We start from the raw sequence: 14,877 nt of genomic DNA, 5'->3' as shown, positions 1-14,877 counted from the left end.
TTAATAATTCCTATTAAAACCTTAAAGCAGTGAAAGTAGAACTTTCACAAACACATTATGAACTTTGCTGCAAAACCTGTTTCATTGATTATAGTATAGATTTTTAAAGTTCGGTTGTACAGTTACTTTATTGATTTTGTTGCAGAATAGTGGTATTTTGAATTCTGGTGTGTATCAGACTTCTGATAGTATTAACTAAATTTTCCTTCTGACCAATGTATCTGGACCAATGAGTTCCATAAAATGAGGGTGGAAATGAATGTCCCTAGTGAAGGATCTTTGTTGAAAACTAAGAAGCATGCATCCATCTCATTATTGGAAACCCTAACTTTGTTTAAAATCCAAGAGTCAAATTTTGGTTAATGAAGCATTTACTTCATAGGAAACTTCTGTTCTCCAGAAATGCTGCTAGCTGTTTTGGTATTTAACAGGTGTCATGGGGGAATATGAGCCAAAGATTGAAGTGCGTTTTCCTGAAACAATACAAGCTGCAAAGGATTCATCTGTAAAACTGGAATGCTTTGCCCTTGGAAAGTAAGGTGGTTTTGTTTTGTTTTGTTTTGTTTTTGTCATGGTTGATTTAATTTTTTTTAAAAAAAAACCTTTTTATTATTCAAACATTGCTCTAAGGGAAATTACTAAACAGATTTCAAGTGCCGGGTATGGTGGGGTTTTCTAATTGGAATTTATACAACAACAACAACAGCAGCAGCAACAACAACAAACAACAACAGCAACAACAAAATGTCTAACATTCTGATAGTGATTGGGGCTGGCGATTTATTCTGAGTAAATTTGTTGCCCCATGTACCACACTCATGGCCAGAGAAAATGTGCACTTGTCTAAGATGGTGGACAAATTACTGAGCATTTGACATATCCTTTATCCGTCTCTGACATCTAGAAATAGACTGCCTGGAGTGTCTCCATGCCTAATTAACCAGCAGTTCCTATAGATGAAAACCTTGCACCACTCTCCTTCAAAATAAGATTAATTAACATCCAATTGTTCACAATGCATAATTAGAACTGAGCCTATCCTGCCTTAGGTAGTTGGTTTTATTCACATAATTGTGTATTAGTAACAGGTTGGGATGCCTTTAAGCCAGCAAAACCTCTACACCTTTGGCACAGAACATCAGGAAAATTCCTTTCCGTAATATTAAAATCTCACTTTCTTATTATTGGCTGCTGTACTGATCTAAGACAAAATTAGATTTCTCCACTTCTTTGAAACCCCACTTCAGAGCTATTTTTCCATCTCTAGAACGTGTCCTAAGTAATATGAGAATAACTTTTGAATGTGCGCAATAAGGGATTATCTCTAATCCAAAGGTCTTTTCTAATGTGATCCTCACAGTGATAAAATATAGATCCATTTACCAGACACTGAAAAATAGCCTTAAATGTCTAGGCTTTTTATTAACTCCCTATACTCAGCAGTACATAAAATATCTCCTGACTGTTAGGTTTTTCTCTGTAAATAACATTGCATACATCTGTGAATTAGATAGCTTATATGTTAAATTTCCTTTAAAATGAAACAATCATAGTTCATTTTATACATCTGTTTTTCCAATATGTTTCAAAAACTAGTCAAATTAAATTTATCCAATGAATACCTATTGATTGATAATGACTCTTGAACAATACATAAATAATTTTTGTATGACTCTTGGGACATGATAACTTCTACCATTCTAAACCTTCTCAGAATCACAGTGACACCATTCATTAAAAATATGCCACCTGGTGTGGTGGCATGCGCCTTTAATCCCAGCACTCGGGAGGCAGAGGCAGGCGGATTTCTGAGTTCGAGGCCAGCCTGGTCTACAGAGTGAGTTCCAGGACAGCCAGGGCTATACAGAGAAACCCTGTCACAAAAAACAACAACAACAACAACAACAAAAAAATGCCAATGATACCACTCTAATTATTTTTAAATGAAAACCAGTGAAATAGAATTCCAGGAAAGCACACATGTTTGTCATATTTCTAAAAAGTAAATGTTTCTTTTAAAGATCTATTTGTTTTTATTTTACATGCATTTGTGGTTTGACTGAATATATGTCTTGGTAAGGGTGTCAGATCCCCTAAAAATGGAGTTAGAGAGAGTTATGAGCTGCCATGTGTGTATTAGGAATTGAACCCAGTGCTTTTAACTCCTGAGCCATTTTTCCAGCACTGGGAAGTATTTCTTAATTAAAGAAATTAAATAATAAAAGCAGAACTATGAAATTGCTTGAGGCTACTCCTCAACAATCTAATAAAAATAATTTTATTTCTCAGCCCCATAGCAAAATTTTTATGATCTGAGATCTTCTATGTCCTTTCAAATTGTACCAAATGATAGCTTTCATTATATATGTGAAACTGACCCTTAGAATAGATAGCTAAGTAACCTGCCTTTAAAGTTAGGAATATTTGAGTAAGGATTATTTGAATCATAAGCTTTGAAATAATTGAAGACAAAAATTAGATTCCAAATTTTCTCAAGAGTTATGCAGTCATTAGTAAATATTTTTATAACTTCTGTGAATCTTCATATTCTCATCCAACATGAATTGTTAGCATGCTTGCCTAGAATGTTGGCAGGGGAAGCTGGAATAGATAATACATATAAAATATTTAGTTCAGCACCATCATTTAGCCAGTAAATATTCACTGGATTATTCTAAAGCCATAGTGTGAAATCCATTCCAATTTGGATAACCAGTATTTCAATGTATGGAGATGTTCCAAGTACAATATTAGTTTCAATGTCTGCGGTTTATCCTCTCTCACCAGCACATTAGTCTGTCTAGCTGTCTATCAGATGAAAGAAAGAAAGAAAGAAAAAGAGAGAGAGAGAGAGAGAGAGAGAGAGAGAGAGAGAGAGAGAGAGAGAGAGAGAGAGAAAGGAAGGAAGGAAGGAAGGAAGGAAGGAAGGAAGGAAGGAAGGAAGGAAGGAAGGAAGGAAGGAAGGAAGGAAGGAAGAAAGAAAGTCCTGTAATAAAAAGAGAGGAACCAAAGGAAGGCAATGTGTTTCCCATAATGCCAGGATTGCTTTTGCCGTTTTATGTTTCTCTGTAGTGTTTAAACCAATAGAAAACTTAAACACTGATAGTTACAAATGATAGTTTACTCCATGTAAACCATTGCCATGACCTCCCCTTCCTCTTCCCAAATTCCTTGTTTCCCCTCCTCTCATCTCCTTTCCCCACACCTCTCTTCCTCTCCTAATATTTCTACCTTTCTCCTCCTAAGGTCTCTGCTTTTCTACCTTCTCTCTACCCATCCCACACAAACTCTATTTTCCCCCACCTTTATTCTTTTCTCCCCATTGCATAAATAAGTCAATGGCAAAGAACAACTTTACCTGTATTTATAAGTAATATTTCATCAACGAAGAATAATGTTAAAGGTCTGTGTCTCTTCTCAGATCAATTTCTTAAGAAATTAGGAAGTAGGAGAGTACAATGAATTACAGGCAAGAACTGTTGACCTTGCCTTTTAACATCACCTTTTGGCAATATGATTGTGATCTTGTCATATGTTAATACTAAAAAATTCATGAGTATTTGTGCAAGAAATGAATTAAAAATCCCAAAAAATCATGCCAGTGAACTCTTGGAATATAAGTCCTATGAAACAAATTGAAAAAACAAATCTCACTTTTATTTGCACAATGATTAGAAAAACAACATTTTTAAAGCTAAAATCCTAAATGAGATAAAATGTATCATCTTAAAATCACCAGAAAACACATAAAATTTTTATACAAAAATAAACTATCAATACTTAAGTGATAAAAAGAGTTGAAAAAAAACTTTATTTTCACTCTAAAAATTAAAAATGGGTTTGTATAGAAAGAAAGTGATGCTGATTGAGAAATTAGGCTGATTGTTAATCATATACAAAAATATTTTCACATCAAAAATATTAAATGAAAAATGAAAAAATGGTGAAGATTCCTTAAGTGTACTTCATAGAACTTGTCATGACAGAACTGGTTTTATAGACTACACTTCCTCAAAATTTATTTGATGTGATTTAATAATACTAAGATTGTGTTTATTTAACTGTCATTAGTACTGAATTGAAATACAATGGGATGGTAAGCACAAGTTCAAAACATTATCTGGGTTGAAGGAAAATTTAAAATACCCTGTGGGATAACTGCATATTATATAGTTTTGAAATGTAGAATTGTTGGTCATACTATAGAAAACATTCAAATCTGAGTTACCCACTCAGAGTTTTATATATGCTTCCCAATTACTTTCAGAAAGGCAATATTTATAAAAAATGACACCATTTATCAAATAATATGCTAACTTTAAATTGCATAGGCATAAATTTAACAAATAGTGTATTTGTTTAAAGGAAGGCACTATGTTGGAATATTTAAACATATACATTGTTGTATAATTAATAATCTGATGATAAAGTCAACTTTCTAAGTATTTAAAATAGATAGTACAGTTATAGGTTTCCTTTCATTTTAAAATAAACTCTCTATAAACCCTGCACTATGAAAGTAATCCATAATGCAATGAGAACATTTTGGTAGCTCAGACAGGAATGAATTCAGTTACTTATTACTGAATTTGCTAAGCCACTACTTATGAGTGTGTATTCTAGATGATGCATGATTGTCCGTATGTGTGTGAGAGAGTAGGCAGAACTGGAGACACAGAGAGAAGCAACATCTGGATACGGTGGACACGTGCAAATAAACAAACAAAAGAGTAAATAAAATATCATTTCTATTTCCAGTTCCAGTTCTTATTATTAGCAAATATTCCATGTTGCAGAAAGCAGTAATTTCTGCAGGAATTCTGTGTGTGTGTGTGTGTGTGTGTTTGTGTTTGTGTGTGTGTTTATGCTTGTGGGCATATATGTGGGAAGTATTTTGGAATGCCCCATGTTCACTTACACATTTAGACATCTCACTCTCATCCTAGAAATATCGTTCTCTTCCTTTGCCTTTTGTGTGTGTGTGTGTTCTGTCAGCTGGGCAACCTACAGTTTAGTATCTATCAGTAATTTTTAAAGTATTTAGGGATTACGTCAATTTTCACGTCATTTTTCTGGCCATTCAACCGCTTATTTTTTGACTATTAGTCCTTTCCCCATTCTATGTTACAATGTGCTTTCTGCTCCCTTCCCTTTGCATTTCAACCTGAGACATGATTCCTCTGCTGTCCTTTCTCTTTCCATTCTCTCTCCATCTGCCATCCACTTCCAACCCTGCCCCCATTGTTTTCCCCCTTTGCATTTGTGTATTATAGTTCCAGAATTTTCTTGTTGATTATTTTTGTTTTGGCATCTTCTCACCAGTTCCTGAATGTTGTGTATTTTCTGTTATATCTCTTTGCATTCTATTCATAGTGATTCAAAAATCACTGTTTGTTGATGGCACCAAATGAAGATTCCTAATCAGATTAAAATTCTCTGTCTAACAATTTTAACATGTTTATCATATTTTAGTTTTGGTTGTTTGACTCTATGGATTGCAGTTTTGGTGTAACACATCCATTTTTGTTGAAAGTGGACTTGATACATCCATGAAAGGAACTACGTGAGCAGTGGTTTGGGGGTGTGTGAGTTTTACCTGTATTTTATGAGACTTGGGCCTATTGATGATCTACCGCAGCTTTCTATTAGCACCTGAACTTGTATCTACTGTACCAGTCTCTGTCTCATTTATTGTCTTTAACTCTCCTCAAGACCTCCTTAAATAGACTGTGCTTACTGAGATCTTGAGTATAACCTACATGCTTGGAAGGGATTCAGTCTTTGTTTACTAATTCTAGCATCTGGGTCATTTTTATGTCTGCTGGTATGAACTAGATTTTTTTTCCTACTCATAATTATTAACTCTTTTAGCTTACTGGAAAAGCAATTATTTTAGGTTATATAATAAGCCTCATAAATACCATGTTAATGAGTGTAAGATTCTAATGTATCTATATAAATATCCAGCTTTCCTCCATAAACATTTTATTTCATTGAGTCTGCTTTTGTTTCTTGTGTTTTCATATTATGGTTTCTATGTGTAACTACATAGAAAGAAAGAGGGAAAATTAAAGAAACGTAGCAGAATTCTATGTTCTTATGATTCTGAAAACAAAGTCAGGCATACTAGTTCAAATAAAATGCAAAGTCAGGGGAGAGTGACCATGAACCAAAGCAAATTTGTATTATAGAGCTATGATGCAATAAACCCTATTACAGAGAACTAGAGGAAATGATAAGGCATTGGGAGAATTCTCAACCCTACCCAAGTAAGGATGCTAGCAAAACAGAGAAAGAAAGCTTGTGGAATACCACATGTTCATAAACTGTAATTCTGAAAAAAAAAAAAACCAACAACAACAACAACAAAAAAAAAACAGACATGTTAAATAGGAGATGGCATCCTATACAAAGAGCAGACAGCTGTGTAGCTAAAATCATTATCCCTTTGCTGAAGATAAATCATCTCAAACAATATTTTACAAATCAAATCTTATTGGCCAGCAAGGTAAGAATGAAGAATTTTATAGTTTAAAACCTCCTTTTCTGTTTCCATTCTTTTGTTGAAGGATATCTTGGTTCTTTCCAGCTTCTGGCTATTATAAATAAGGTTGCTATGAACATAGGGGAGCATGTGTCTTAATTACAAGTTGGAGCATCTTCTAGGTCTATGCCCAGGAGTGGCATTGCTGTATCTTCCAGTATGTCCAGTTTTCTGAAGAACCACCAAACTGATTTAAAGATTGGTTGTACCAGCTTGCAAACTCCCCAGCAATGGAGGAATGTTCCTCTTTCTCCACATCCTCCCCAACATCTACTGTCACATGAGGTTTTTTTTTTTACTTTAGCCATTCTGACTGGTATAAGGTAGAATCTCAGTGTTGTTGTCATTTGCATTTTCCTGATGAGTAAGGATGTTGAACATTTCTTTAGGTGCTTTTCAGTCACTTGCTATTCCTCAGTTGAGAGTCTTTATATCTATATCTATATCTATATCTATATCTATATCTATATCTATATCTATATCTATATCTATATCTATATCTATATCTATATCTATATCTATATCTATATCTATATCTATCTATCTATCTATCTAGATAGATAGATATTAGATATTAACTCTCTATCAGATTTAAGATTGGTAAATATCTTTTTCCAATCTGTTGGTTGTCTTTTTGTCCTATTGAAACTGCAATTTTACGAGGGCCCATTTGTCTATTCTTGATCTTACAGCATAAGCCATTGGTGTTCTATTCCGAATTTTTTTCTCCTGTGACCATGTGTTAAAGGATCTTCCCCATTTATTCCTCTATAAGTTTCAGTGAATCTGGTTTTATGTGAAATTCCTTGCTCCACTTCGACTTGAGCTTTGTACAAGGAGATAAGAATGGATCAATTTGCATTCTTCTACATGATAACTGCCAGTTGAGCCAGCACCAATTATTGAAAATGCTGTCTTTTTACCACTGGATGGTTTTAGCTCCATTGTAAAAGATTAACTGACCAGGTGTGTGAGGGTTCATTTCTGGGTCTTCAATTCTATTCCATTGATATTCCTGCCTATCTCTGTACTAATACCATGCAGGTTTTATCACTAATGCTCTGTAATACAGATTGAGGTCAGGGATAGTGATTTCCCCAGAAGTTCTTTTATTGTTGAAAATAGTTTTTGCTATCCTGGGTTTTTTGTAACTCCAAATGAATTTGCAAATTGTTCTTTCTAACTCTATCGATTATATTGGATTTGGAATTTTGATGGCGATTGCATTGAATGTGTAGCTTGCTTTCGACAGGGTGGCCATTTTTACAATATTAATACTGCCAATCCATGAGCATGGGAGATCTTTCCATTTTTTGCAATCTTTTTTCAATTTCTTTCTTGAAGTTCTTATCATACAGATCTTTCACTTGCTTGGTTAGTCACAACAAGGTATGTAATATTATTTGTGACTATTGTAAGGGATATAATTTATCTAATTTCTTTCTCTGCCTGTTTATCCTTTGAGTAGAGGGAGGTTACTGACTTGTTTGAGTTAATTTTATATCCAGACACTTTGATGAAGTTGTTTATCAACTTTAGGAGTTCTCTGGAGGAATTCTTGGGATCACTTAAGTATACGATCATCTACTTAGCCATTAAAAACAATGCATTCATGAAATTCTTAGGCAAATGAATAGAACTAGAAAAAAATCATTCTGAGTGAGGTGATAAAATCGCAAAAGAACACACATGGTGTGCACTCACTGATAAGTGGATATTCGTCTCAAAGCTCCAAATAACCAGGATCCAGTTCACAGACCACACGAAGCTCAATAAGAAAGAATACCAAAGTGTGGGTGCTTCGGTCCTTCTTAAAAACAGAACAAAATAATCACAAGATCAAATATGGAGATAAAATTTTGAGCAGATACTGAAGAAAAGGCCAACCAGAGACTGTCCCAACTGGAGCATATATAGTTACCAAATACAGACACTATTGTGGATGCCAAGATGTGCATGCTGAAAGGACCCAGATATGGTTGTCTCCTGAGAGTCCTGCCAGTGTCTTACAAATACAGAGGTGGATGGTCACAGTCAACCAATGGACTGAGTGCAGTGTCCCCAATAAAGGGGTAAGAGAAAGGACTGAAGGAGTTGAAGTGGTTTGCAACCCCATAGGAAGAACAACAATATCAACCAACCAAACCCCCCAGAACTCCCAGGGACTAAGCCATCTACAAAGGAGTACACAATGCATCCAGCAGAGGATGGCCTTGTCACACATCAATGTAAGAAGAAGTCTTTGGTCCTATGAAGGCTCGAGGGCAGGGAGGTGGGAATGGTTTGGTGGAGGAACATCCTCATAGAAACAGGGGAAGTGAGGATGTGATAGGATATTTCCAGGAGGGAGGAAAACCAGAAAAGGGGATAACATTTGAAATGTAAATTTATCCAATAAAAATTAGATAAAAACAAAACAAAGAAACAAAAAACACTAAAATCCTCCTTTTACACTGGTGAAATAAGTAGCCAACCTGCAACCCAAACTCTAGTAAAAGGAAAGAAACCAGATCACCAGTTGTGAGTGAAGCTGAGCTAGGATGCTAAGATAGAGAATGGGTCAGATTCTATTCTTCACTAATCTAAAGAAGATTTACTTGGTCTGTCCTGAGAAAAACATACATTAAAATAATATCATGTAGACTGGTCAAGTTATATTTAGAAATATGAACATATATGTTTATAACAAAAACTAATGAATTTAAATGAGAACAAGAAGAGGTAAAGGGTTGTACTGGAGAGTTTGAAGGGAAAAAGGCAAGATAGAATGTTGCAATTATCATTCAAAACAAGAAATAAAAAGTAAAGTCTATCATACACTGAGTACTATAATATGTGAGTACATGAATTATCTCTGTGTAAGTAATGGTTAGAAGAATGGTCAAAGACTGGAGTGAAATTAATAAAATCATTTATCAAGACAAAAGCAAATATTCATTTTGCCTCTCTTTGTAACTTTGCTTTCCTAGTTTATTTCTTATTAATTTCAGCTATCATAATTTTCAGCTTCTTTCAACTCTAAGTATCTTAGTCACTTTATTGTTTTTAGCCTTATTAAAAATTGAGTTCTTGTTTCCTACTTTTCACATTAAAATATATGGCAGAATTATGTTGTTATTTTTGTTATTACTCTCTCTTGTGAGTGATAAAATGCAAGGCCACCTAATTAGAAGACTCCCATAAAACTTGCTTTAAATATTTATTTATTTTATATGAGTAGACTGTTAGTCTCCTCAGACACACCAGAAGAGGGCATTGGATCCCATTACAGATGGTGTGAGCCAATATATACTTGCTGGGAATTGAACTCAGAACCTCTTGAAGAGCAGTCAGTGCTCTTAACCACTGAGCCATTTCTCTAGTACCCCATAAAATTTAAAGGAATGTCAACTCAACCTAAATTACAAAACTGAAATATGAAACAGAAAGGTACTCTACCCCTTTCAAACTCAGAACTCTTTTATGGCCCTGTACAAAGTAAAGAAAATGGTTGAAATCCCCCCAAAAAGTGTTCAGAATGTGTCGTTGTGAAATGAGAAATGAGGGCTCCTGAGGAGGACAATAATTCAGACTCATAAGTATGTAAGTCAGCAAGGACACTGAAATTAAGAAAAAGTTAAAACTCAATGAATAAAATAAAATCATTATGGAAGCTTCATAAACAGATTAGAACAAGGAAATGAAGTGTCTCAGAGACTGATGAAAAGACCAAATCATGATCACATTCAAATAGTAAGAAGGAAAATAGGATGTATACCAGTTTGTAAGAATTCTGGTATAGGATGATATTGTGGCAAAGAATCCTTGGGGTAGCGAAAGAAGCTTGTATATGAACTAATGCAGAGGAAACCCTGAAACCATATTAGAAAATCTTTGAAATCTTCAGAGAAACATGGGGATTTGTGGATACTGTGATGGCTCAGTTGTTGCTGCTCTTATGAAGGCATGTTTCTTGTACATACATCAGTTGAATCCTAACTCTTTGTAACTCCATATCTAGGAGATGTGACACTCTCTAGTCTCCCTGCACGCCTACATGCATGTGGTAAACATCAACACATACACACACACACACACACACACACACACACACACACACACACACACACAAATACCCTTTAAAAAAACAAGTAGAAATGACCAAACAAAATCTTTCCATGTTTACCTAATACATGGTACAGTCAAAGTATATTTGAAAGTTATAAGGGCAAAATGGTAACTGGTAACAAAGAAAAAAAAAAAACAAAAACATTTGATGGGACTCTCAGTAGACGCACTAAAAAACCAAACCAAACCAAACCAAACATAAAAAAGCTTGAAGTAAAGTATTTAGTAACTTTCAACCACAATTATATTATCAAGTTAAATTTAAAAAATTATAGGAGATTTTACTCAGAAAATCAAGGCTGTCAAAGTTCTCAGTCATTTATTCTCTCTCCCTCTTTGATGTTCTTGATGCTAATTCTTAAACTTATACATTAAGGTTTTTCTTCATAATTCACTAAATATTTTGTTTCCAACATGGTGATAAGTCAAGTCTTAATTGTCATTTCATGGTTAGAAATCAGATTAGTTTTGTTGATAATTTTGAAAGTAAATACAGTTCGGTTCAGAAACATATTATGAAATACCTCCAATTAGCTGATGGTCTGGGATTTATAGCTATGCCTCAACAAGTTTGACTTCAACACTCATTTTCATAGCCTTTTTCAAGTGTAAATCTATCCCTTGTATCAGTCCCCCTCTTTCATAAACCTTTTACTAAGCAGCAAATTGGACTCTGTGTGTGCAGGGGAAGGTAGGCTTTCACTGTAGCCCAAGCAAACTTCAGACTCTTGATCCCTGTGCCTCCATCTTTCACATGCTGGGTCTACAGTTGCAGGACACCATGGCCAATATTTGTAGTCCTAATGATTAAGTCTAGTCTCTTTTTAATGCTTTGTCAGCACTTTTTCAACTATAGAACATTTGCAGTCAATGAAAGCAAATTGTCAACAAATATCTTGAAGAATAGAAATATGATATTATTCATCATATATATTGGGTATTGATTACTAATAACTCCAACAATAAGCATCTTATGTTACATGGTGAAACAGCAATCATCCAATGACACACTTTCAAAAAGTGAACTATATTTTAACAAGAATAAATAGTATTTTCAAAATAATCACTCACAGGCAGGACAGATTAGACTACACTGATCTGTTTTCAAAAAAATAATTCTTCTCTAGAGATGACTGGGAAGCATTCTGAAAACATAGTTCAGGTCATTACATTCAACCTAGAATGTTGTTGCAGTCAAGTAGCTATGATGCATAGATACACACGTCTACAGAAGACTAGCTGAGACATTCAGTTACAAATAAAATCATCTCAAACCTCAAGATGAAATACCTAATAATTAGGAAGATACTGTCTAAATGGTAATTGCTATGACTTGGAGACATGTAACTTACTTTCTGTGTTGGGATTTGAAAGGGAACATGATCTCAGCTTTCAGCTCTCAGATTCTTCTCATTTGTTTAACATGACAGACTCTTAATTGCCTGAGCTGTAAATTAATTGTATTGTGAAATATCCTGAGAAACTTCAATTGCATAGATGCTCTGCAAGTGTAGTGTATGACCAACTGGCCTATGAAGCTCATGCGAGAAACATTTTTTCTAAGTCAACTAAGATATCTCCAGATAGTAAATTGATGCACTGTGGAACTCTTTTCTTCTTTGATACACAGAGCAAAAAATAAAACATATTTATCTGCATTTAAAAAATTCATTTAATAACTTTGTCTTTAGTGCTCTAGAATGTAAATAAAATTATTAGTAGTACTGAATGTTTCGATGCATTCTGAAACCTTCACAGAAAGAATTTCCTTTATCCATAAGTGTCTATGTTACCTAATTTTTTTTCTAGTTTATGACAAGGCCCTTGGTCTTGCGAAGATCATATGCCCCAGTACAGGGGAATGCCAGGGCCAGGAAGCTGGAATAGGTGGGTTGGGGAGCAGGGAGAGGGGAGGGTATAGGGAGCTTTTGAAATGTAAATGGGGATAGCATTTGAAATGTAAATGAAGAAAATATCTAATATAAAAGGAAAATTATATCCAATCTCAGGTATTAATGTAGCACAATACATCTGAAATTTTAACACAAGGATGCTTGGTTTTGAAAATTTTCCAGATTTGAGAAGAGATGTTTCCTTACTGTTGGTTCTTTTTCTTATATATATATGGATATCATTCTCCATTATTTTGTCTTATGATTTTTAGGTCAGTCTGATGAAAGTATTTTCATCATTTGTGCATCTACCAATTGAACTAGCTATCAGATTTCTATACATATCTCCAGTCTTCCACGTATAATCTATCTAACTGACCTACCACCTATTTATCAATAGTTTGTCATCTGTCTGTCTGCATGCCTGATTATTTGTCTAACTAATGAAACACAGTTTTGTTGTTTTGACCAAGATGGCCTTGAACCTGAGATACTGATACATCAGTAACTTTGAGATAAGTGGCATGGACCACCACACCCTGTTTTACTATAGCATGAAGTAAATTTAGAGACTATGAATTTTGAATGGTTGTTCACAGTTGTTTTAATGTCTTATTTGACCAGCTATCTTTATAATTTCCAATGTTGACTTCTTACTCTTTACCCTCTTATTGAGTTAAATTAGTAGAGAACAGAATATATTCATAGATACGGTATGTCCCATTTTTCTAAGAATGAATACTTAAGTCCTAATCTGAGGTTCTTGATCTTTGTTTTGGATTACAGGGTAACATTGTGTTACCAACTCTATAGAATACTCATTTCTGTTGACCAGGTACAAAAACCTGAGGATAGACAAATCATCAAGGCTTTCATTGAGAATGACAACACCAACTACTCACAAGCACATAAGTATACAACTACTTAGTTATCAATAGGGTAGAAGATATTTTTTTCTAGTGCTGAGTTTAAACCCAGAGATTTGAGGATATTAGGTAAGTGCTCTGGTGCTAAGTTACAATAATAACTTAGGAAATGGGAGATTTATTAGTGTTTTTTTTTCCTGGTACTGGAAGGTAATGGTATCCTGAGCAGAATGGACTTAGAACTAAGTGATATCTGCATTTACCCATAACTTCCCCAGCTATGGGGTGGCTAACGATGGTCAGTTTTCTTCCAAGTGAAGAAAATAGATTCTTTGATTGACAGATACAACAGAATTATTAATAAGATCAGAGGTTCTATTAATTTACCTGCTGAATTTACTAGCCCATATGAGAAATAATAAGTAAAGATATTTGTTTGCTTTTCTATTCTATTTTTGTTTGTTTTAAAGCCTGGGAACTACATAGCTATTTTGGCTAAGGAAGCAATTCAAGCCTTCATTAGGGGAGAGAAATGGGCTGTGCTGTGCTTCACTATTGACACAGTTTCTCAGAATTATTGGTGAATTATGAGTTCAGCACTTGAAACATTCGTGTTTAATCTTCCTAAACAGAGATTGCTATTCCCTCATTCACTCATTTGACAAATTGAACACTGATTCTCATTAGCACAGCAATCATGTAGCAGTGACTATCTCATTCCATTTATAATTCTTTTATTAGTTAGTGGGTCACTCAAGAGGACATTCCTGTGTACCATGTGTCTGCCTGGTGCCTTCAAAGCCCAAAAGAAGATTTTGCTCATCTTGGAACTGGAGTTATACATGGTTTTGAACCATGATGTGACTACTGAAAACTGAAACTGGGACCTTTACCAGAGCAACAAGCACACTTAACAGCTGAACCATATCTCCTGACCAAGAGGATAACAACTTTTAATGAGTAGTATTAGAATACAAAAAATTGAGCATTTATTGCAGAGTAATTTTATGTGAATCTCCACTATTCCACTTCCCATTAATTACTTATGTTGTTGTGGGTGCACTTGTGACAAATACATAACCAGTATTGATGTGTTGTTATTAACTAGTACATATTTATTAACTTGCCTTGGTCTTTACTTCATGTTTTTAAAAGTTTTTTGCACACTTAATGGTTTCTGAGCTAAATCAGAAGCTCAGACTCCTCCTTGCTTTGGATGATCTTCACTCTGTTTAAGGAGTGGTGTTTACTTTTACCTACCTCTCCCTTGGAAGAGCATGCTGATTAGACTATGTTTACAACTTTGGAGGAGGAAAAACATGGAGGGAAAGTGCCAGTTTCATCCCATAATGTCATGGTCATGTTTGTAGCACCAAGACTGATGAATGCCGAAGCTGGCCTTCATTACCAACTACAGTCATTTTTATCAGTTTTCTCTACTGTACAATGACATTTTTGGTCTCTTTTC

The 14,877-nt window shown here is 34.7% G+C and overlaps 1 protein-coding gene across 3 annotated transcripts in view; it reads left to right on the top strand.

Annotated features, from left to right (window-relative positions):
* LOC110295968 (contactin-6) overlaps positions 1-14,877 on the top strand; it is a 370,702-nt gene that overhangs the window by 233,757 nt on the left and 122,068 nt on the right. For all 3 annotated transcript variants that reach the window (XM_021164390.3, XM_021164391.3, XM_085840204.1), the window contains exon 7: positions 432-534. In XM_021164390.3, the coding sequence (XP_021020049.1) occupies positions 432-534 (103 nt within the window). The remainder of the gene's footprint in view (positions 1-431; positions 535-14,877) is intronic.

The sequence above is a fragment of the Mus caroli genome, unplaced genomic scaffold (genome assembly GCF_978045245.1).
Source record: "Mus caroli unplaced genomic scaffold, Mus_caroli_1 scaffold_7, whole genome shotgun sequence".
Classification (NCBI taxonomy): Eukaryota; Metazoa; Chordata; class Mammalia; order Rodentia; family Muridae; genus Mus; species Mus caroli.
This window is presented reverse-complemented; position numbering and strand designations above follow the sequence as displayed.